Here is a 26172-nt window from a genome sequence, read left to right as displayed (position 1 = left end):
GCTATCTTGTCGCCAAGATAGCAACCCCGTATCACAGCATAAAAAATTGAAATACACCATTCGAAAGCAAATCGTTTGTACCGTTTGTACCGAAAAAGTTTTGTTTGTACCTTGATAGTTTTTGAGAGAGGGGATGATATTTGGGGCAGGGGGCTACGCAAGATAGGCCCCTGTAATGTATACTTTTTCCATGCCCATTAATAAGTGTTATGTGTTTATTCATGTGAATTTGTGTATTTAGAACTCTGGTTGTACATATCCAAATAAAAAAAAAGAACTTGTTGGGAATAACTCAACGTTAAAATTGATTCGGCGAGTGAGAAAACATTGTGAGTCCATTTTGCAAGCCATTTTGCGTTAAAGATAAAAGCGATTTTGAGGCAAATAACACTAAAGATGTAGAACTACAAGCTGTAATGAAGAGCAGTACAATTTTCAAGATCTCGCACGTTATAGCAGAATGTTGTAATGTCGTCTCGGGATGATCTACCTTTTCTCGGCACAAAAATTTTTATATTGGACCTTATGGGGAGAACATGGCTACCTAATTTCCTCAGTTTCTAAGGAACTAGGTATCTCTAATGGAAAAGAAAAATTTTGCAGCATTCTACAGAAGTTTATTAACGGGCTGAAATACTTAAATTGTATATTTGTCTGCTAGTTTAGCAGAAATAAATTATTAAAAAATAAATAAATTAGTTTCTTTTTATACAAATTAAAATATGTCTAACTTTGGAACCAATTATGGTAGAAAGATCAACTTTTTTTGTTTTATTCCTTGAGAAGAAATGACTCTAATAGTTTTAATCACAACCATATCTGATACGCCAATTAAAAAATAGTATTTTAATATAAGTATTAAAGTCCACCTGTCAAAGTTTGACGAGGGTAAGTCACGCCCCACTCTAAGCTTGGCCGCGGAAAGGGCGGGGGTTGGTGAAATGGAGGGGGAAGGGGGTGGATGTCCGAATGAAACAGGTTCTCGACCAGTTTCTGAGATTACCTGTCAGCTGCCAAATACTGTTAGCTTTATAGAGTTTGTTTCCCTCAATGGTTCCATACTAAGAGACTAAACGATGTGGTGTGAAGTATCCTCTTTTCCCCGTTACCTCTGGAAGTTCATCAAGATGCATTCTAGAGTGCGCGGGAAGAACAGTATATACTGTATCAGAAAACACTGTTATTTTGGGATTTCCCCCCCCCCTTCCGGACAAATATTATAGTATACAGTAGTGGCGAAGGGAAGGGGGCAGAGGGGTGCCCCCACAGGATTCCGACAATGTAAAGTCCTGGCCCCCATATATAGGTGTCCGTAAAAAATGTCTCCTAAGTTTTTTTATAACGTCTTAGGAATATATTTCTAATTTGAGGTGTTTTCCTGGTAGCCGTCATTTTCCAAAATGGCCGCGACCCTACGTAAATCTCTATCTCTCTCTCTGTATCTATCTATCTATCTATCTATCTATCTATCTATATATATATATATATATATATATATATATATATATATATATATATATATATATATATATATAAAGAGAGAGATCGTGAACCAAGGCACTTAGAAAGATAATTTTGGTGTCAATGTATAGGTTTTTGAGGCCGATGAATTTAAATATGGCATTGTTTATTGAAACTTAGAAACCTTACAACTTGGCAACACTGTTGTCTAACGATTAACTGTACAAAGTTACAAATGCGTATACGCACGCATTACTCTAGGATGTAGCGTACTTGTTCAGGACTAAGCGAAACCTACTTTTTCTGGTAGCTTTCATCACGACAAGACATATTTTACATGGTAACATGAGAGAACATTTGTCTAAATCCAATATGGCAGCCAATATGATGGCTAATTACTAGGCAACCAAGTAATGGACTTATTCAAATGCTTGTCAGTCCTAATTGGCCTAGAGAATGGGAGAAAGGGGCAGGATACGGTCTCATTGAAGAAGCGTCTCCTGAGGGGGCGAGGGAAATTTAAAATACTCCATTTTTTAATGAAAAACGCGGTTTTGCCTCCTTGTCCGCAGACGACACTGCACACAAAATGCTCTATAAGACGTTCTCTAAATAGCCCTGTTAGATCCAATCTGTATTGTGTGTAAACCGTGCATTTTTACGGGGGAACAGCGGAGCGAAAGCCCTGTTTTTTGTGATATTTCTGGTTTCTCGTGATTACTTCGCTAAGACTAAGCACTGTAAGCCAATCTCTAATTATCCTATAACAGTGTTAATTTCAGATCATTTCCTCCGGAGGCACCACGCACAGAGGGGGAAAGCGACTAAAAATTGCGTGCTCCACAGAAATTTCTTCGAAGATCTCAAGCACCCGAGGGTGAATTTCGTAGCTCTTGGGAGAGTTTCCCCCCTGAATCCCGCCTGAAATCATCACTATCCTAGGGAGTTGAAACAAGAAGCAGGATACGCAAAAAAGAACAAACTTTCAAAGCATTTAAAGTTTAGGCTCGTTGCGCTAAGCGCCTTCTTAGGACGAGGATATGGGAAGTGAAAAATGCACGTTTTCTTTTCTTTCTTTCTTTCTTTCTTTATTTATTTATTGAAAAACATGTTTGCCCTTTTTTGTCCCCAGACAACCATGCAGGCGACACACACCAATTGTCTTATACAAAAATGTTGCCATGATAGCTTCTATAAGACCCATTTGGAACGGTGTTCATACTGTGCATTGTTATATGGGGACAAGGGATCAAAGCCCTGTTTTCTTTGACTTTTTCGTTTTCCGCGCTTACCCCGCTAAGGCTACGCACTGTCAGTCTGGATTTATCCTAAAGAGTTGAAACAAGAAGCAGGATACGCAGAAAAGAACATACTTTCAGAATGATGACGTCCTATGGGTGGGACCTACAGCTTAACGTAGGATCCGAACCATTTGTGTCTCCATCGGGAATCAAACAAGGGACTCCTTGATTATAAGGGATGAGCGTAACTATTCATCCACGACACACACATGCAGACTATAATAGACTATTGTACGTGGTAATAAATAGCTACAATAATATTCCAGGAACTTTTTGACTGTCCCCCCCGTATAATCTTTATTTTCTAGTAATGCATTCACATTGAAGGCTACGTCTTTGAAAATAATGTTGACAAATTACAAGAATTCTGTGAATAACTTCTATCGACTTTTTTCTGTAATAGACTATTGTACATGATTCTAACACAATTACTCAACTATTGACACTTGTAATATCCAACATTTCTAGGATAGCACTGCAAACCTTTGATCACGAAATTAGTTTGAGGTTTCACATTTAAACAAGCGCCTCTATTAGGGCCTCTTCTCTTTTACATTCTTGAATTTCTTGAAGGACCTGCAGCTCTAGGTTTCTGCTCCATTATCTTTTCCACCAAATTCAAAATAGAGGTTCTTCTACTCTTATGTTTTCCTGTGACAATTCTCTACAATATCCAGAAATTTACAGATGTTGTATCCGTACGTGCACTAAGAATCGTCTTGAACCTACCCGAATGAAGCATTCTGGTCGTTTTGGTTGAGTATGTCAACACCATGTTATGTTGCACAACAGCTCTCCTTCCTTTTTTCCTTCAAATAACAGAGTTATGATACATTTCAACGTAGAGTATTAAACTAGCATCAGGGGCGAATCCAGGACGGACTTCTGGGGGGGACGGTGGGTTGGTCATACTGCTACTTAGAGGTACTTTTAAGAGCTCCAAACTCTGGGATGGGTTTTATTTATATATATGAAATAAGAAAGTTTCCTCTTCTGGGGAAGGGGGCGATCGCCCCCTGGATCCGCCACTGACTAGCATATATACGGTATATAGCTAGTCGTGACAAAAAGTATAGACCAACTCGAAATTTCAGAATCCTGCGATATACTTCCGCAATGATTTTTATAGAGGTAGTTGGTGACTACTTCAAATTAAATGCCCGTACCCAAACTCCCTCTATAAAAATTGTTGCGTGAGTACCTTAGGGTTCTGAAACATGTATTTTTGGATAGCGCACCTGTTAGTTCCTAAGTGGTGTCTTGACCCGACTACGGTAGGACCGATAATTATTTCTTGTGAAAATGTCATATATTACCTTTTACAGCCCGTGACCACAGTAAGATTTCTGTGATTCGGCCAATCCCTGTTCCTACTTGCAAATGCCTGATTTATAGCATTTACGCTATTAGTAAGCGCTACTGAGGTTAATAAGAGTTGAATTAAATTTTTGCGAGGGGCGCATTGTTATAGCATGTTTTCTAACGCGCAAAGGGATGTTCTGAATGGGGGCAGCTATGCGTATGTTTAGCCAATAGAGCCATTTATATCTTCGTGGCTTTGCACTCTAACTCCAAATAATAATAATAATAATAATAATAATAATAATAATAATAATAATAATAATAATAATAATAATAATAATAATAATAATACAACTTTTGCCTCCTGAAAATAACCAGATGGTAAAGTTATGGTCGATACATTTCTGGAATTCGAAGGCATTTTAGAATGCTTGTCTATCATCTGGCTATCAGAAATAATTGATCACCATTTTCTCTACATATCTATAATCTTTTTTTACAGGGTAGAAACATCTCCTCGAAAGAGAGAGAAAAAAAGAGAGAGAGAGAAAGTGGACAAACTTGGGCTATTGAACGTGAGGACAGGATGTTTACATTCGCATTGACACCTGCTGTGAAAACGGTTTGTGTACATAGCTGAAAGAGATTTGTGAAGACCCTTCCCTTCTTATCTCTCGGGACGAAAACAAAAGAAAAGGGTGGGCGCGGATGCCTTACCCTCGTCAAACTTCTTGACAGGTGGACTTTAATACTTATATTAAAATACTATTTTTTAATTGGCGTATCAGATATGGTTGTGATTAAAACTATTAGAGTCGTTTCTTCTCAAGGAATAAAACAAAGAAATTTGATCTTTCTACCATAATTGGTTCCAAAGTTAGACATATTTTAATTTGTATAAAAAGAAACTAATTTATTTATTTTTTAATAATTTATTTCTGCTAAACTAGCAGACAAATATACAATTTAAGTATTTCAACCCGTTAATAAACTTCTGTAGAATGCTGCAAAATTTTTCTTTCCCATTAGAGATACTTAGTTCCTTAGAAACTGAGCAAATTCGGTAGCCATGTTCTCCCCATAAGGTCCAATATAAAAATTTTTGTGCCGAGAAAAAGGTAGATCATCCTGTTAACAAATGAGAGTTCTTTCTTCAAATATCTCAAAATGCGTTTTGTGGACTAGTAGTGTTTTTCCACTCGTCGATTCAATTAAATTTTATCTATTTGTGCCATTTTCCGTAAATAAATACCGTAAAAAGAATAACAAAGTGTGTACAAATTCAGAAAGAAACTGGATTCACATAAATAATCTTAAACAAAGAAAATAAAAAATGAAATGTTTGCTCACCTAAACTGCGTCCTTCCACGTTTCAGCTTTACACCAACTGAAGAAATTAACTGTTTATATCTGTCACATTAACGGCTCGAGAAGCTTCCCGCTTTCATAGACAATAGACAAAAGGAAGTAGGTCATTGCTGAATAATACGTATTTACTTACAGGAAAGGGCAGAAATATTGAAAATTTAATTGAATCAGTGAGTGGAAAAAAAAACTACTAGTCCAGAAAACGCGTTTTGCATATTTGAAAAAAGAACTTTCGTTTGTTAAGGCCACAAATGTACAGTCACCATTATAGCATTCTGTTATAATGTGCGAGATCTTGCAAATTGCACTGCTCTTCATTACAACTCGTAGTTCTACATCTTTAGTGTTATTTTTGCCTTTACTTCAAAATAGCTTATTTTGGACTCACACTGTTTTCCCACTCGCCGATTCAATTCTAACGTTGAGTTATTTCCGATTTTTTTTCTATTTGGATATGTACAACCAGAATTCTAAATACACATCAATTCACATGAATAAACACATAATACTTATTAATGGGCACGGAAAAAGTACACATTAGGGGGCCTAACTTGCGTACAAGATAGCCCCCAAATGTCATCCCCTGTATCTCGAAAATTATCAGGGTACAAACAAAACTTTTTTCGGTACAAACGATTTGCTTTCGAATGGTGTATTGCAATTTTTTGTGCTGTGATACGGGGGGGCTATCTTGGCGCCAAGATAGCCCCCCCAGTTGACCTCTCAAGTAACCCTATAAGGAAAATGGCACAAACGAAAATATTTTCGGTACAAACGAATGACCTAGTCATTGTTTCAATTTTCTAAAGTGGGGAGGCTATCTTGCCAGACGTCTAGAAATCGTCTCTTATGAAGTCGAATTCTTGAAAACACTGAAATATGCTTTCGGATTGTTTCAATTAGGAGTTTATAGACGGAGTTTCATCCCTCAAATTTAAGAGAATGCTGACACTTAATTTTTCTGTATAAAAAATTGGAATATTTAGAAACGTCGAAACATACATTCTCTTCTTTTTAATTAAGAATTTAAATAACGAATTTTACATATCTAGGTTAAGTGATTCATCACTCTTGACAGTTTCACAATAAAGATTCGAAAATCGTAATATAGAAATTGCTTACTTTCCCATATTTAGGAATGGATTTTTTTTTAATGCTTAACACATATTGAGTTACATATATTTTTATTGGGAAGGGCATATGCGGAAACTTTCTTATCCCTTGTTTTCATAATAAAAAGAATTTGCTGCCCAATTTGTATTTTCCAGGTATAGTTGTATGCATGTGCGCTCACGCTGGATGAGATCGGTAAGGGAGCAATTACTCTGCTAGATTTTTGACAGAGATTTGGTTCTTGGAGACGTGACACAGCACATTAGATTTCCTTAGGTGTTTACTTTGTTTGTGCTGGTCTTTTGTTCCCCCTTTTTCTTCGAAATCTTCGGCTGGTGTTTCGGATAATATGATCTTTATGATGATAAGTGAGTCACTTTTACTCTTTTATGTAATAGTATAGATAGGAAAGAAAAGTTCTAAACCACGTCAACATATGATAATAAGTAGGAACTTTTCAAGTACAATAATTTAATTAATGCAATACTGATTAATGACATAGCCAGAAACACATCATAGAGAGCGGTTATAATTGTCTTACGAAGAAGAAAACTTGAACACACACATATACACCAACCATTATCTGCAGTCATCGGCTGAAATGCGAGCCATATGGTTGGCAAAAACTTCGCCGACTGCTGTGACACGAAGTTTAGTGATTTATTTATTTCAATAGGCAGAGGTAGGGAAAATTGCAGGAGAGACAGATAGGAAATAGATTACTTTTGACATTCTTCAGTTATACAAATTTGAAATACAGACGATTTTTGCAAATAATACTAAATTAAACTTCATGGTGTCCAGGGTTTGTTCCCAGTTGGCTCACGTTCAACTGAGTGCTGCGTGGGCAGCGCATCGGTTCCCAGCGCCGTTATTTCTAGGTTTCTGGACTGGACCTTGTTACCTCTTTATTGCAATGCAAAAAAAAAAAAAAAAATGTATATAGGTGTATTTTAGGGGACTTCCGGGCTTGATGCCCCCCCCATTCCGAAATTTTATGTTTATTCAAATAAAATATTGAAAAGTGAATGAAATATCTTGTAGAATGTTCACATTTCCAAGAATGAAGTTAGCAAAGCCTCCCGAAATATATATATATGAATCATTTTCATTTTGAACGTGTGGTTTTAGATATTCAACTGTGTTCACATTTCTCATTTTAGCGTTTTCGTATATGAATTATGGACATGGCGGGCTAGTAAATGTGACAGGAATTTAAAAAGTGACAGTTCGTCGGATAATTTGTTTCCAATCATTTCACAGTAGAAATTTATATTTATAAAAAAGTTATATATTTAGAAGAAAAGGAGGAATAATTTATCTTTCCGCACGGAGGCTTGACTACAGACGCAACTTACAAGAGATTGTGTTATAATATTGATAATAGAATCGCTCCAAGAACAGGTTCCTACTTGGAGGTTTAAATATCCATTTTCTGTCGTTTTCAGCAATTTCTACTTAAGATAATGGTTGATTTTGCATATTGGAACTGTGCATGAGGTTTGCAATCAATATTAATCTCAAAAATATGTAGTTTGATTTTGTTTTTACATTTTCACATCGATCGGATGACAGTACGGTTTGCAGCTAGTGAGTGTCTACATAAAAAACGGCGGGTACATGCAATTCCCGGTGCATAGATCTCTGGAAATTGTGACGGATCTAGGCTTACTTTTACGGACTTAGTTTCTGAACGAGTTTCCAGCTTTTTGTGAACAGGTGTGTACGTTAGACTAAGCCGCTGCAGTATTGTATCGATACATAATTTATTTAACATCACAATAAACAAAATCTATTCCCTAATCTATTTTCTAATCTTACGGTAATAGCCATGCCAAAAAGGTGTGGCATCTTACCCACAAGAAATAGGCATCTTACACCGACAGTGAGGGAAAGATGCCTATTTGGAGATGTTTACTCATCCGTCTCTCTATCACTTACCGTATCTAGCTCTTTCACGACCGTCACACAAGGTCTAGCGGAAGGACTAAACTACTTATCCTGTAAGTTTGTCTTCAACTCGTATTTTTCTGTTTGCTATTGTCTTGTGATTAAAAACTATAGCATCTTCCCCCCACCCACTTAGAGAATGTAACATCCCCAGGCTCCCGAACAAACTATGATACTAGAGTAAAGTGAGGGGGGCATTTATCATACAGTACACCGCTTCAACGCCAAAAGGCCTAACTCCAAAATTGAACTTTTCCAGGAGTAAAAGTTGAAGTTTAATATCTCATGGAGAATTCATATTTCTGTTATGTTGGCAACCAAAACCTAACTATATAGTTCATAGTTTTATAATATACTGTTTATAGAGATCTTTTTTGAAAAGATATATATCTATTGAAGTAAAAGTAAACATCTGAATTATAGTTAAAATACTATCAAATATCACGACATACAATTATTAGTTTTAATTAACTGAAAGGAGATTAAAATTAAAGCTTGTTGTCGAAAGGTTAACTATTAAGTTCATGCATCCTCTATCTTTTTTAAATTAATAAATGCTGGTATTGGTTTCAAACAAAATAACTGTTTTTGAGCAAATAGCTTTTTCGAATTTTTTTTTTTAAATATGCAAAGATTTTCGAGACGAGTTGAGATTTTTATGAGTACTCTCGTCTCGAATTCCACGAAGCTTGTCCCGACTCGAATCTCGTCTCGTTTTTGAGTCAAGTCGAGATGAGATTCGAGATATGTCTCGACTAATGCGCATCCTTACTCGCAACATATTTGCTTTAATTTTTTTTATTAATAGTAAATTATAATAATGAAGAAAATAAGGCTCTATGAAGTTGACTCTATGTACGTACCCAGGTAGTACTGACCATTGTTACTGTCACTGGACAAGATGGTTGGTACAGTTCGCGGCTTAGGAAATATTACGAGAAGTTTAAGTCAAAATTACTCACAAACTCTTGCGAATGCATTCAGAAACACACGTCTCGTTCGACTAACTACTCTTGGTATTCAATCTAGTCTGTGCAGCATCCCACGGGGGGTTCTTGGTTCTTATCCAGCTCAAGGCTTTGCAAGACTGTGGTGGACTAACACTGTGTGCTTGGGTTTCCTCGGGTTTTATTTGTTCTGCTTTCTCCATTCCATCATTTCGTTCATTGTCATCATCATCGTTTCTCTTAGACTCAGAGTATGATCATGAGACATTAAACTCAAAACACTAAAATGATGATAAGACGAAGAAGAAAATTCGAGGTGCGTACCAAAAGTACTTCTCACTCTGATGTATGTCAGTGGCGGCTGGTGGATTGTGGTTTCGGGTGTTGCAGTACGAACGATCGGAGACAGAAGATATAAAGTGGACTCACTGACTAATCAGCATAACTTTAGATGCAAATGCTATGTGACATGTTAAATTAAATAAAATTCTGTTTTTTAAAAATAAAAATCGATTAATCACCTTAATTAATTAGTAAGTTCATTCTTCTCTCTTTGATTGGAACAAATCTGCCTAATACATGCTGGTTAAACTTTAGTATTCTTATTGTCAGGTCTTTTTCGGTGGAAAGCATAACCAATGGTGATAACCTTGCTTGGGACATTCAATTTTTTGAAAGTGTCCATTCTTTTTGATGTGAAAAAAAAACTTTTCTTCTTTTACTGACGCCATAGGTACAGTTAATATTAATTTCAGAAGCTTTGTAGATACACTAAATATTTTTTTCTAGATTATTGTGAACAATTCATTCTAGCGAACTCAGTCCCTGACAGTGATCCTCTTCAGTGCAGACTGAAGAGAGTTAGCAGCAGAGATTAATGTTATAAAAGAAATGTACATTGAACACGCTATATTCACCATTTATCTAGGAAAATTGAAAATAAATTGTGGAAATATATCTAGTGCATCAACATTACTGCCATAGGATGTCCTGTAAATTTAAACCGTTTTCTTAACACTCTCCTGAATTGCACTTTGCTTGTTTTGTCTAAGCCTTAATTGTAAGTTTTTCTTCGGTTGAAAGCTGGGATTTTTTTTGTAAGTTATTTACAGAAGTCAAGGTATGATATTCATTCGGAATTTGTAGGTTATGTACAGAATTAAAGCACACACAATAAAATTAAATCTAATAACTAATAACCAAAATAGCTGATACCAAATAGATACTCGTATATGAATTGCGAATGTTACATATTCATACATAGGGCTGTCAACTGTCCGGCTTTTCATTGACCTGGCCGGAAAAATTGCTGTCATTTTGATTAAAGCCGGTGACGGGTACAAACTTCTCACCAGCCCCTTTATAACCGTTTTTTTTTTTCAAATTTGTATCTAGTTCGAAGTATAGATATTGAAATGAAGCTGTCTTTCTGTAAACTCAAAACTGTTACCTTTCACCATCTATCAACGATTAATATATTTTGTTCACCTGTTTAAAAAAATTTAGAGAGATGACAGGGACTATATCATGAAAAATTTGAAATTTACTTTCAAGGAATTTTATACATTTATTAACAGTGGAAAAGGACTTCTTAAAGCAATTTCCTATAGTTGAAGTAGAGACTATATGTTTAAAGAATGAATGTCACTTTCCAAATCCAAAATTGTCACGTAAAGATTATTATACTTTTGTTCATCTGTTTCGATAATTTTAAAGAAATGGTAGTTACTGGTAAATACAATAAATTGATCAATGCCGATTGATCAATTTCAGTTTCTAATTTATAGCACAATGCATCTATTAAGCTTATTAGTGAATGTTCTAAGGACATACAGAATATATGTGTTAATGCACTTTTGTTTACGATAGTACATTTCCTTTCCATGGATAGGTCCGAACAGAGATACTTCACGCTGAGACCTATATCATAGAGAATTTTGAGGAAGTGTCGTTTTTTTTATTTTACAGAGTTGGCAACCCTATTCATACATCAACACACACACACACACACACACACACACATGTGCGTAAAATAAAAAAATGCATTCCAAATCATCCGTCTTAGTTGTTACGCAATGCACGATGAACACGATATACTTCCACATGAGGCGAAACTATTTGTATCAACGTTCTGGAAAGCAACCTTGAAACCCGCCAGATATAGGAACAACTGTTAGCTGGGAGGGGTCCAAAGTATTTGAGGAAGGTCCAATACGTCTACGTAATAACGAACCTGTCTTACACTGTACCCAAAAAGGTAAGTAATTCTTAATTACTATCACCTATATTTTTAGAAAAAAAAATGATAGAACGATTATTTCTATAAGAAAAGAAAGAGTACATGATGAGGCGTAAAATAAAATATTTAGCGTACATCAATCATTTCTCTGTTAAACAAGTATAGTTTGTTAGGAAAGTCTACAAATGTTAGTCAAGTTTCAAAATTTTTGGGAGGACCCGGTGGACCCCCCTCGTGGCTACGCCTCTGAGCATTGCTAACTAGTTCCAAATTCAATGTGTCGTTCCCCACCATACAGTTTTATCAAGAGTATAGAATATACTTATTTTATAAAAGAAATATGTATATACTAAAATACTATCCACAGAGGGGGGGGGGGAGATTCTGCATATTGACTTATTAATATTTGGTTCACAAATTACTGTAGAAGAAACCTTCATTATCTATATAAGCTAAGACTTAACTTGTAAATGCGGATCTACTTTCATTTGATTTCTGCTCTTATTATTTTCTTTCTTTTTTTATAATTCTGCAATCACTTTTTTTAATTGTCATTATATTGATTTGCTTCAGTATAACTACCGTAATTTAAAAATATGAATGCATAAAAACAAATTCCATTTGTTAATTGCTAGTGAAATAAAATTCAGAAAGCTTATTTAGCGCGAAGAACATTCTCATTCACTGGAAACCGTGCTGTGTTGCAGAAGCACTGCAACGACCAGACCCTTTAACTTGTGAGATAGGGGAAAGGAGACTTAACATTCGCTCCAACTCCCGCGCTGAAGAAATCTGGTCGTTGTATTCTCGCTGCAACACAATGTAAATTAGAGACTCTGTGATGGATTATTTTTCGCTTTTTAAAACGGATTAATGAAACGGACAGTTACAGAAGTAAAAAACAAAAAGTTATTTCAAGTATATATGGGAGTATTAGGAAGTATTTTTTCTGTTCTTTACTACTATTGCTAATAATATTTTTTTCTTGAAATACTTTGGTCGTTGCGCAACGCTGCAACACTAACATTAGCCGCCACTGATGTATGTACTAAATACATGAGGATATTTTAGTGAAATTGCAGGGGATTAATATTAAGATTTTTAGATGTCATTGTGCCAAATTTCAAGCTTCAATGTTCGTTCTTAATAAACTTAATCAACTGAAAATCCGCTTAAGTTCGGAAGCTTAATTTGTGTAACCATCGGAGAAAACATTAGTCTTGTCGAAACCTGGTTATGGAGGACAGAAAGCCAACCGTTGAAGATATTTGTAACCTTACAGATTCTCTTATTATATCGTGGAAATAATTTCGACAGACCACTTGAAGTTGTTCGAGGTCGGTTCACGTTAGATCCCTCAACAACCGGATGAAAAATAGAAGCTCCCCTAGTTCGGAAGAAAGCTTTACACAGGATAAGAACATAGAAGTGGTCCCTCATCCATTTTGCTTCCAAGGAAAATCCCCTAGCACCCTCTGTCTCTTTTCAAAATAGAAGGATTCATAGTGAGGCAGATGTTTTGAGTTCAGAAGTGCTGTCAGATATGACATTTTCCAGTTTCTAAAACATACCTCTGCCCCCCCCCCCCCCCCCGCAATGGAAATTTCACACGCTTTTAATAGTAGGATACAAAATTTCAATGTGTGTAGATGTGGAAGGGAATTGTTTGAAAAGAAACAGAAATAGATAAGTCGAAAATTGTAAACTGTGGTGAGTTATGGGAAAACGGCAAATTCTTTTGGTACGAACCTCGTATGAATAAGCCCACTGATTGAATGACATTTTTTTAAAAAATGCCTGTGCAATAGATGCCGCAATCATTGACCTTAATCCATGCACTTTGATATATGGGGAAGTTTTAAATCTGAGGAATATGCGCTGTGAAACTCTTGAATCTGGATTGTTTCTCGGAGTGGATAACAATTGCATTGGTTGTTTAGAATATTCGCATGCAGAAGAAGTTTGAACGAAACACATTTAGAGGGTTTGGATAAGTGTATAGTGAATTGTGTCAGATAGGTGGAACATGGTTCACATTAAGACAAAGTTGTTGTTCATTCGATCTTTCATTGATTTCGGAGTTAACAACCACCTACATTTTAAAGAAAATAACAACACTTCTCTAAACATTATTTTTTATTTTAAATGGGTAAAAAAAGTACAACACTAAACATATATTGTACACCAAAAAATATTCCAAATATCAAACATCATATCTTTTTATCAGTCTCAAATTTTTAAACAGTGTGTTATCTTTACAATGGATACGAAATGCTACTTTAAAATTATTATTTATTTTTTAAGATTAATATTAACCTTTGTTCTGAAGCTTATCTTCATGATCTTTGTATATTGTAGGGGTTTCCAAACATCTTGATACCGCTTCAAAATTTCACGTTTTTCATTTGACTCCTCTGTACCCATTTTCAAAGTTAAAATACAATTCGTTCCAAATTAGCTAATCCTTCACTAAGAGTAAAAAGATCGAATTTCCGGAAGAAATGGAATTGATTTCGAAAGAACCACAGAGAGACTAACTGATGCTATAGTTTATCCCTGAGTAAGTAATTACAACCGAAAAGAAAAAACGCGATGATTGGAGCTAACTTTGATGTCATCATTTAATTGCCATGGTAACTGTCACACTGGAATCTACACTGGAAATTTCGATGGAAGATGAAAGCGAACTTGCACAACAGGTTAAATTAAAATTAGTGAAGGCTGTGGAATCAACCAAAAATACCAACCACTATTTGTTCATTGTTACGTATATTTTGTATATTATTATTATTATTATTGTTGATAGTAATAATAATACAATCAGTGACAGCCCATGCTATCAAACCAGAATATGCCACTGCGTAATATGTATGCATATGAATCTGAAGATTGTCTCTTTCCTTCTGTTAGTGTTTCAATCTAATACCGCTAGCTGTATTCAGCTATAACATTTTGAAATCGTATGAAGATTTTAGACACCATGAAGTTAAAACCGTAGCATCGATTCAGATTGAGTTACTATAGTAAATACTCTATTTATTTATTTATTTATTTTCCATTTTGTTAAAAAATCAAATACATACAACATCGTACATATACAACAAGTTAACATCATTAATAAATCACAATATTGTTTTTCAAGTTTCGAATTATTCAGCTTATAGTGTGCATATATAATACCGTATAACACTGTTAGTTCCATTTTATGTTCTCAATATAGTAAAGTTGAATCAATAAACTTCCAGCGTGATCATAGTCATAGTAACTCACACGATATGATAGCATGTCTTCAACCCGTATGAACAAAAGGATTTGGTCTAAGTTTCCAAAGAATCGACTTTTGTAAAATGAAGCAAATTCCTAGTGACGAAATAACAGTTATTTTGTGTTTAATTCCATTCATACATTCATAATTTGAACAACTGAAACGAAATAGTTCACTTTATTATTAATATTATTGGTCATAATTATGTGCATAACTCAAAAGAATTTTGCTCCTAATTTCAGTAGAAAATCGCTATCAATTATATATATAAGTAAATATCATGTTCTCGTTGCATAAAATTCAAATTTAAGTTTATAATGTACAATATTGTTTTACTAACTTACACATATACATATATTCTAAAATTTGTTAATACCATACTGTCAACATTCGTAACATTTCTACAATCTATACACACACACAGAGGAAATCGTGCAATCATCTCTCTCACACACACATCACTAACAAAAATACAATTTTTTGAACACTCCATATTTACAAAGAAAAAACACACTATATACAGATTTTAATATGTAGAGACAGTCACTTGGTGCTCTATCACCGTTATGCTATTGTTCGTTTCCCGAGTTCTCCGTTACATAAGCCATTCATAATATTTGCATTCTGTAAAGGATGGTTCACTTGTTCATCAGCACCGATCTCGATCAAATTTTCAACATAGATGAGGTCCAACCCTGGGACGGCTTTTATCGTATCACTTTGACGGTGCAACTTAGAGGGAAGTAGAGGGAAATATTATAAAATGATCGAAAGTTCCTTATATAAGTGTCGAATCTATAGTTTTCGGGATCGCTTAGATAAACAGCGACACTTCCGATGCAGTTTAAATCAAAATTCAGCCGTTTATGTCAAATGAAATGTACTTTCCCCGTGCGAAGAACGAGTATTCTGCTAGTTTGAAATAAATTATGATACGAAGTGAAAGGATCACGCACTAGAAGTTTCAGTTTCGTCCAGCAAATGTCAACCACTGCATGCTTTTTACTACCATCGAACGGCGCATAGTGGCCGGAAACTGGAAAAAAGCGATCAAAAATCGATTTTCTCAACTACGCCGCCTATGAAATCGGTATTGACATTTGATTATAAGTATGTCTCCTTCTTCCAAATCCGGAGTTTCAGGACAAAGGAATATTTTCGCTGTCCCCAAAATGCATGTAAACATGAACAAATAAAAATGTCGAAAAATCAGTAAAAAAAAAAAAAAAAAAAAAACGAACTAAATTATGTATTTTAACCATTTATATCGTTTCTGAGGTCGATGAAAGTGGTCGGATATTACATTGAACTCAAATACTGTATGTTTAGTGAAGGGTTTTATTTGTTATCCATTGACATATCATTTATATGATAGCTTTGTTAGTGTTACTGAAAAGTTACATATATGCTGATATTAGTAGCTCTGCAGTCTAAGCTTACCCTTGCTTAACTGCAAAATAAGATTTATTGAGTTGACCATAAGTAGTACAAAGGTTGAGCATTGGAAGTAGGTGCAGCCAAGTGCAGCTAAAGGACTCAGACCCATCTAACTGGAAATGCGTGATGAGTAATGTTCAATCGAGATCCGCTATCTGAGCCTTATAAAAGGAAAAGGCATATTATCTTGTACGTAATTTGGATCGCCCTTCATTTGTGAATCAAAGTTGTAGTGAAAGCCTCATACATATTGCAGTGATAAACTATTAGTCGTATGGAGCTGTTGTATATTACACGTCAGTGATGTAGCGTATAAGAAGATTATATAATGAATATTTTAATCTTACAGAAACAACGTAATCGTGAACTAAATTACATTCCAGTAAGTATTAGTGTTTTTCTTCGAAGATGGTGGGAGTACAAAACCGCGAACTTTAATTTTGTATCCTAAGGTCAAACACACATTTGTTTTACATTGTCTTTTTATTAGTTGCACATACAATAACAGGAGAGCACATTGAACTTGTAATCGCTTCATGAATGCATATTAACACCTGTCATAACTTCGTACTGGCTAGCGATGTTCAATTCACATAAGGCGTCAACATGTTATGTTTTCAATTTATAAACTGCATGTATGATTCACGATGGTGGATTTCAAGATGGCGGCTTTCATTGTTCTGTATCCTCCCCAATTTCTCCTCACCTACATTATTCATTTGGTTATATTTTTCAGTATTTGACATTTATGCGAAGGTTTCCACACTTTTGGACCACTCTGTGTGTATATATAAATGCACGTATTGCAGTAGGGGTTCTTCGAATCACTTTTGCAGTACTTGCAATTGATATAGCAAGGACAATTACGTATAAAACGATAGAGATACGTCCATCAACTTCCATTCTTTCGGAATAAACTATTTTTGTACGCATTTTCCAAGTTTCTGACCACTGTGCGGCGTGATGTGTAACTTCTAATACCTTTGCTTCAATAGTAACGAATGGGGTAGGAATAACTACCGTTAAAGTCATCCTTACCAATGAAAATGTTAACGGAATGACTTCAGTATCTAACTAACTCGGTTGATGGTAACCGTTCTAATTATCTATTGCAAACAACAGAATTCGTTTCCGTTATCGTGTGGAGTAACAGGCGATCGTAAGTCACTGTTAGCCGTTAAGAGTCCTTATCACTGCGAAATTAAAATACCGCTAATTTTACAATAATTATGTGATATCTTCAAACAGATAAAAGATAATCGAAAAGTGAATCAAGACCGCCCTAGACAACGTTATTTTGCATGAGGTAGCGTTATCACGACTGACCTAGTAGCTTTGCGTTTGCAGTTATTTAGAAACGCGAAAATAAATGCCGATTTTCTAAATGGCTGTAAATCGAAAGCAGATAAGTGAGTCTTGATAATGGTATATCACGCAAAATAATATTGTCTAGGGAGGTCTTGTTCCACTTTTCGATTATATTTATTCTGTTTGAAGATATCACATAATTACTGTAAAATTAGCGGTATTTTAATTTCGCAGTGATGAGGCCTCTTAACATATTAATGGATGTTGTTTGCAATAGACAATTACAGCGGTTATCATCAACCGTGATAGGTAGATACTGAAGTCAATTTATTAACATCTTAACGGCTAACAGTGACTTACGTCCGTATACTACTCTATACGACAACTCTTTAACGAAAGCGCATTCTGTTGTTTGCAATAAAGATGTTAACGTAATCCTGAAATAACAGGATTATGGATGAAAAAGGGAGAAAAGTTAGAAGGAATGATCACGGAAAATGAGCTAATGGTTATAAATGAAGAAGGACATTCGCCAACATTTAGAAACACGTAAGGTGAAGAATCGAATATAGGCGTAACATTAACAGAATGTGCAACAGGCGGGTTTTAGATACGGTCACACTAAGTGAGCACAATGTTATTATATTCAAGATTGACGGTAAAAATGGGAACGAAAATATGAAAGCATAAAGAAACACACTAATCTACAACACCAAAAGAATAAATTGGGAAAGATTTTGGAGAAACATAAACCTAACGAATATAAATGATGATGATGATGTAGATGATTTGTCAGTAAAAATAGAAGACGAAATAATAAACGATATTAAAAGTTTAACTGGAAAAAAATCACATGACAAAGAGATTATTATTATTATTATTATTATTATTATTATTATTATTATTATTATTATTATTATTATTATTATTATTATTATTATTATTATTTTGAATGGGAGAGTTGTAAAATCTAAACACGAAAACCAGAAAAGCAGAGAAATTATACAAAGCAGAATTCAAACAAAATAGACTAGAAAAATATAGACAAACAAAAAACAAATATCAAGATAAACTAAAAGAAACAAAATTTTAAAAAGTTGAAAAGCATTTTTAAAGGAAAACATAAATCTAGACATCTGGGGTGAACCCTATAAAATAATTAGTAACAAATTTAATAAGCGAAAAATACTTTCTACCCTTAAAATGGACAATGGAGAGTATACCAACGGTTGGGAAAATACAGTAAATTATTTAATGACAAAACTCTTACCGACTGACGACTCAACAAAAGACAACGATGGTCACAGACAGGCACGAAATCAAATGAAAATACCAGCGAGAAATGATGAACAAATACAAAAAACTACAAACGAAGAGATAATAATGTATATAAAAATTCTGAACAAGAAGAAAGCCACAAGACCGTACGAACTAAAGTAAGAAATATGCGAGAGTCAGTCAAAAAGTTAGTTACACTGCTTAGGAAAATAAAACAGGATAGAAATTTTACAATAAGTTCATTTGTATCGTAAAGTTCCATTCACAATCTGTTTTTCAACGTAATATCCTCCGTTATTTAAACATTTGTCGAGGTTTAGTACAAGTTTTTCTCTCTATGCCTTTTGCAAAGAAATCCCTTCCAATGCCCGATAACCAGTTTTGGGCTGCAGCTTTCACCCCGTCATGCGAGTGGTATCGTCGTTTTGAAATTTCGTCTATTTTTATGTGTCTCTTTGCAAGAATGCATTCATTCACGGGAGCAAAGATTTCCGGATTTGTTGCAGTTGGTCGCGGCCGGCTTCCCTCGAGCTCAGCATCTTCAGTATCTGTACTTCCGTTCTCAAACATGTTGCACCACTTCGCGACAGCTTGACTGATAATGCATTTTCACCATGCACTTCATGCAACTGCCGATAAATTTCAGTGCAGTTACACCTTTTCGCCCACAAAAAGCGAATCACTGAACGCATTTCCAATTTGGACGCCACTTGCAGCCATTGAGACATGTTTACGACTAATTATTATCAGAACACCTCCACTGCGTCGTAAAAGCCGCTACGTCAGACAATATAGCCACATGTCTGCAGAGTTGCCACACAGTTTCATCAAAATAGTCTTTGACCGAAAATATTTACGAAGGAGTGCAACTAACTTTCTGACTAACCCACGTACAAGAATCATATGGAAAAATGGGCCTCATACTTATCGATACTGTGCAACTTGCATCTAAAACAGAGGAGGGCACCTTAAAACGGGAAGAAAGAAAACTGAGTCATAATCAAAAAGAATGACGACAAAATGAATGATGATCCAAGAGCATACAGACCATCTTGCCTCTTAAATACAATTTGCAAACTTTTCGAAACAGTAATCGTACAAAAGTTAAACAAATGCAAAAAATTATAGACTACAACGGGGTTTTCGTAAAGGAAGAAGTACTGAGACTGTAACAAGGAAACTATTGGAACTAATTGAAAAGGGTAAGATCGAGAAATATCAGGTAATAGATCTAACATACACAGATATAAGTGGGGCCATCGATAGCCTATGATGGCCTCATTATTCAAGCAATTTAAAGAAATGGGGTTACCAAAGTTCTTCTTTGAATTGATGATGGATTACTGTACTGATAGGAACGTAACAGATATAGCAGCAAATAAAAATGTAACTACGTATAATACGAAAGGATGCCCACAAGAATCCATAACTGGTCCAACATTATGGGATATTGTAATAGATCCATGTCTGAAACGTCTCAATCGACTTGAAGTAACAGAAAGAGTGGTTGGATATACTGATGACATAGCGATAGTGTTGTCGGCATCCTCAAAACACGTAGTAGAAAAAAAATGGAAACATAATATTAGAAAAGCTACAGAAATGGTGTTCAGCAAATAACTTAATTCTTTCTGCAACAAAAACGAAGTATACAATTCGACAGAAAAATCCAACAAAAGGATAGAGTTAAAGAATTTAAGTACCTGAGAGTATGGATACATGAAAAATTAAACTATGAAAGACATATAGAGGAGATTACGAACAAAAGCAAAAAGGTAGCACACAAATTACTAACAATCAAAAGAAGGGACTACCAAATCTCTAGGTAGTTATTGCAAACTTATAACAAAACAGGGACCATGCCAGTACTTAGCTATTGTGTCAGTGTCACGAACTTCTTATGAATATAAAACTAAGACAAACTACAAGAAAGAGAGGTAGTACTTATAGGAACTTTGGATGTAATAAAAACCATGTTAACAGAGGCTCTTCAGGTATTGACTCAGGAAGAACCCATACATTTCCTGGTACTAAGACAGGCTTACAAAATATGGACGAAAAATAACGAAACGACAAAAATTTTAGAAATATTAGAACAAATTCCAAATAACGAAACAGAGTTAGATAAAATTATTGAAAGGAAATAGCAACAGGAATGGAAAAACTCAAGTAAAGGACAAAAACTAAAAGAATACATACTAACGATACATATAATTAAAAATATGATAAATATAAATAAGGAGATCATGAAGACATTTTCTGGCCATGATTCTTTCAAGTCACATTTATACAGGAACACAATAGAAGTAGATCAGACATGTATCTGCGGAATTTCCTAGACACCCGAACATGTAACATGGATTTGTGTGCGCTTCATAACAAGGGAAGATATAATAAATATCAGAGATGAACTCAAATAGGATACAAGGAAAAAAATCAAACAGGATAGAACAAAGCTACAGAAGTTCGAAGAACTAACAAAGCTTATAATGGGAAATACGAGGAATAGAAGAATTGAAAAGAAAAGAAGGAGAGAGCAGGACACAAACTACATTGAAAAAATAAAACACTAATATACATAATTCTGTCCACAAATAATAATAAAACATTTCCTGGAACGAAACCTGGAACAGAAAAGACGCTTCTTTGTTTTGTGTTTAGTGTCAGTGTTAGTGTCGTATTGTGATTTGTGTCTTAAATGTGAATGTTTGCTGCGACCTCAAGAAGCAAATAATAATAATAATAATAATAATAATAATAATAATAATAATAATAATAATAATAATAATAATAATAATAATAATAATAATAATAATATAAAATAATAAAAACCAGGAAAAACTCAAAAGTAACTTGTACAAACCAATATTTCCTTCGCAACGTATCTCTATTTTACTTTCATATAATCTCTTCAGTTTATTTTCAGGTGGCGGTAGAGGAAGCAACCCAAAATAGTGCAACCGATTAAAATTTTAATGAATGACAAATGGAAAAGAGAAACTTTATCTTATGTGTGAATTGTATTATTCTTTTATCTGTTTCTATAAAAAAAATAATATAATATAATAAAGAATGAATAAAAAAAGTGTATATTAAAGGGCATGCTTTAAAGTATTAGATACCATGCTAGAAAAATATGCCTCACCTCAACCTGCTGAGGATGGTGCATGGGGTCTCGGGTTCAAACCCTGCTCCCGCAAAGTGAACTTTGTGGTGGACAAACATCGCATGCGTGGGTTTCCTCGGGGTTCTCCCGTTTCCTCCTACTTTCTTCATTCCACCATTTTCACTCATTTCTCATCTTCATTGTCTCCTTTAACCTAGCCGGCGTAACCGTGGGACGTCATTTCATTTTCAACTTGCTGAGGAACCAAAACCGAACCGAAGAGAGAGGTAAACTGAAATAAAAATAAAAGAGAGAAAATAAAGGCAAAGATGTGACTGCCCTACAGTAACTCCAAAAGCAATTGGCAACGGCAGGAGTATGGGGAGGCTTTAAAACAACCCCCCGCCAAAAAAAAAAAAACATAATAATAGCCATTTTAATCATGCTAGCATCACATAACCGAACACAAACGATTTACTCTCTTTAGAAATTAGAGAGGTTCGCCATGTTAAACCATCACTGCTCAGTTCATTGCACTCTGTTGCTCTAGTGTTCTTTAGATGGTACAGAGGAACATATCACCACCAGGCACCAACAGCCTGGCGCTGCGGTCGCGGCGTAACCGTTGCCAACCTGGGCGCTCGACATGTTTCCTCTGTACATTATATGAACAGAGGAAAAAAGAGATGGAGTAGTTGACAGTGGATCCTTCAAAATATTAGTGGCTCCTTCGCTGAACCCCCTTTTAAAATCCTAGCTACGGTACTGGTAAGTTACTAGATTGTGTTTTCAAATAACTACTAAGATTGGAGCCCCGTAAAGCGTACTCCAGTTCATCATTTGCCAATGAGGCGTTCTTGACTGCTATGTCTGCACTGCACGCTTGTTTCAAATATAATATTACTGAGAATATATACCTTTATAAAAACAATATTTACCTTTCTTGGTGAGAACATTTTTTAACTCCTGGAACGGCATATCAAACAGTAAAGTCAGGACAACTGACGCAGCAATGACGGCCAAATATTCAATTAGATTGAACTAAAGAAAAGAAAAAAGATCACAAAAGAAAAAGTACATCAATAATAAGATCCAAGCTTTATATTAATTTATCATCTACAATAATTTAAGTAAATAATTGAGAAAAGACAGAAAGTGACAGGCTTAAAGAAAAATATATATTTTATTTGTCGATAAGTAAAATGAAATGATTTTGTGTCACCACCTCACTTCTCGTTCAGTTCTTCTCCCATAATCTTCATGTCATCCTTCAATTCTCTTGATCTGTCACCCATATGTTTCCTATTATTCAAAATTTTCTACCCCAAATCTTTGCTATCGTTTCGGAACACCTGTATCACCATGTCAAATCTTTACAGAAAAAAAAAAATAAAAATTTCTGTAAACCTGGGCTGCAATCAGGAACGATTACATCGGACGTCACTACAATCTCTTTTGATCTAGCTTTAACACTTTTATTCATAGATCAAGACTTAACTTGCTTCGTCATTGGTTTCTTTATTTTCGCTATGCTTCTCGAGATAACATTCAACATTAGTGTGCTTCAAAATCTCATGTTGATCATTGTTTACATGTAAACAATCAAAGTGATATCTGAGTTTACATTTGGTACATAACACAGAGTTCACCAAATCGTTACGAACATTAGGCAGTTCTTGTTCACTGTAATAATGCCCATAAAGTTCAGTAACAGCACTTCTACCAAGTAGCATTGCGTTCTTATTTAAGTAGCACTACACTGTACTTAAATTTATTCTTCTCAAATCTTCGTTATTCTCTTTTCGCACGTTTCACTAGTTCAGAAAAGATATTGGCATATCTCAAGATATCAAACCACTCTGCAATGTTTAGGCTGTTTTGTGTCCAAGTGGATTTTGTCACAATATTTACGCTGGTGACGACATCTACCTTCTAAAAATCTTGAAGAGTGGTCGCCGAAACTTGTTACATATCTTTCTTCTTAACAGTGCATAAATTATCTTATCTTTCTACCTAGGTATAGTGCATGAATTTTTGAAATTATTTTTTATTTTTATATTACCATTTAGTGTTTACGCGCTACCAAAATTCGAGTACATAAGATCTAATGGGAAAAATTACATTTAGAGTCACAGCAGAGCATAGTAAATGCATGGTATAGCCGTTTGGAGTTGTATATATTGCGGCTATAGCAAGATATATAAAACGTAGTCAAATGGCAAAACCATGTACTGGAGGGTTAAGTGACGTTATAAGTTTAATTCCTCTTGTGACAACTGATGGGAACTCGAAGATCTGTCGCAAGCGTTATAAAGTATTACAGATGGAATCATAAGGCGGAAGACATCTCTAAAGTTATTATTTCCCAGCCGAAAACGCGGTTCCTTTGATACGTTTACATCTATATACTGAGTTCAATCTTACGAAATGAAGTTTAGAAGGATTCTATCCACTGTTTTACTATTTGAGGAAGTTGTAGCTTAAAACAATCTAAAACAGAGAGACCAAGCTTACTACAATCTATTTCCATTGAGAGTCGAAATAAATGAATATCTGAGTTCAGCTGACACATTAAAAGAGTAATAACATAATAATATTCGGTTAGTACAATCTTTCCACATAGCTTCAACACATATTTTCACATTTCTCATTTTATCTACTTCGGTAAACTTAATTTGTAGTGTTGACTAGTTAAAATTTATAAATCAATATATACAACTATCATTTCGTTATAGGAACTCATTAGAGACCGGATGTTAGGCATAATATTAAAGATATGATCAAAAATGACGTTTCAGAAGTTTATGAGGGGGTTTATAGTTTTAATTTAAGCCATTTTTTGCCTATTTTGCTTATTTCGCCCATTCCAGCCTAAATAACTGTTTTAGTGTCTAACGTTGCATATTCTACGCATTTTCTTCAAAATAAGACTTTACTGGGAAATATATATATATAATTTAGTAGCCTTATTTCAAGAAAGAATTCTTCAAAGAAATGTGTTGTTTGTAGTAACAAGATGTCGTAGAATTTTGGACTGCCATGTGTACTGATAGGATGCTGTGAAACTTTGGACTGTTGTGTGTACTGATAAGTGTATAAAATTGGGACTGTTATGTGTAGTGATAAAGTGCTGTAGAGAATGTATTTACCAAATATACATGGTAGGCCTATACATGTGAAGCTTCGTTTTTATATATATAGTAAAATAAGATATTAACAAACAGGTATGTTTCTATATTTTTGAAGATTATCTATGACTTGAATATATTTTTTTAAATTGTATGGAGTATTTATCTTCACTATTTCGAGTTATATTTTAGTGCCTATTTTTTAAATTTTAAGTGCCTATTTGCCTGCGTATTTTCCAGGTTGTTAGAGTCTAAATATCCGGTCTCTAATTATTATATTCCATAGATACTAGAAAGCTAGAAAAAAAGAGAGAGAAAGACGAGTGTATTTTTCTATATATTTTCGGCCCTGAAGAATGCAGTTGTTCTTTCAGTGATCTACTATACGCACTTCTGCGTTTTACTGACCATATCGAAGCCCCACTCATGCTACATTGGTCAGGTCCAATATAGTTTGAACTTGTCTTCTCTGTTGCCAATGAGCCTTTTCTTAAGCCAGGTTGTCATTTTACAAGAATCTTGTAGCTGTCATAAAAAATCTTGCAATCCTACTATATTTCTCCATGTAAACATAGTCCTTAAAGGGACATACAATACTTTTTTTTATCTTGTAAGGAGTCAAACCATGTGCAACTTTCGAGGTCGTCTTGCTTGCTACCTGCCATCGACCTTGTACTGATATAAAGGAAAAACAAGTCTGGCAGCTTCCGAAACGAAGGATTCTTTTGGTAGGGGAGGGGAAATGCGCCAAAAGACGCGTTTTTAATCAGGAGATTCACTATTTGTCCACTAGAGTGCAGCGCTGCATGGGTGGAGATACCTTTCTTGCTGTCTGAAAGTTGTAATGTATAAACAGTAAATAGACAGATCGGGTTGCAAAATTTTTTAATGACAGTTACAAAATTCTTGTAAAATGATAACCGGCCTTTACATACCTTTTCTTTATTACACACTCAAAAACAAGTATAG

At 34.9% G+C, this 26172-nt stretch overlaps 1 protein-coding gene across 1 annotated transcript in view; it reads right to left on the bottom strand.

Annotated features, from left to right (window-relative positions):
• LOC145670624 (O-acyltransferase like protein-like) overlaps nucleotides 1–26172 on the bottom strand; it is a 430615-nt gene that overhangs the window by 392403 nt on the left and 12040 nt on the right. The window contains exon 3 of the mRNA XM_081739416.1: nucleotides 23014–23116. Coding sequence (XP_081595542.1) covers nucleotides 23014–23116 — 103 coding nt within the window. The remainder of the gene's footprint in view (nucleotides 1–23013; nucleotides 23117–26172) is intronic.

Source organism: Thermobia domestica, chromosome 14 (assembly GCF_964235325.1).
Source record: "Thermobia domestica chromosome 14, izTheDome1.hap1.1, whole genome shotgun sequence".
Taxonomy (NCBI): Eukaryota; Metazoa; Arthropoda; class Insecta; order Zygentoma; family Lepismatidae; genus Thermobia; species Thermobia domestica.
Note: the sequence above shows the minus strand (reverse complement) of the source record. Positions and strands in the feature narration are given on the sequence as shown.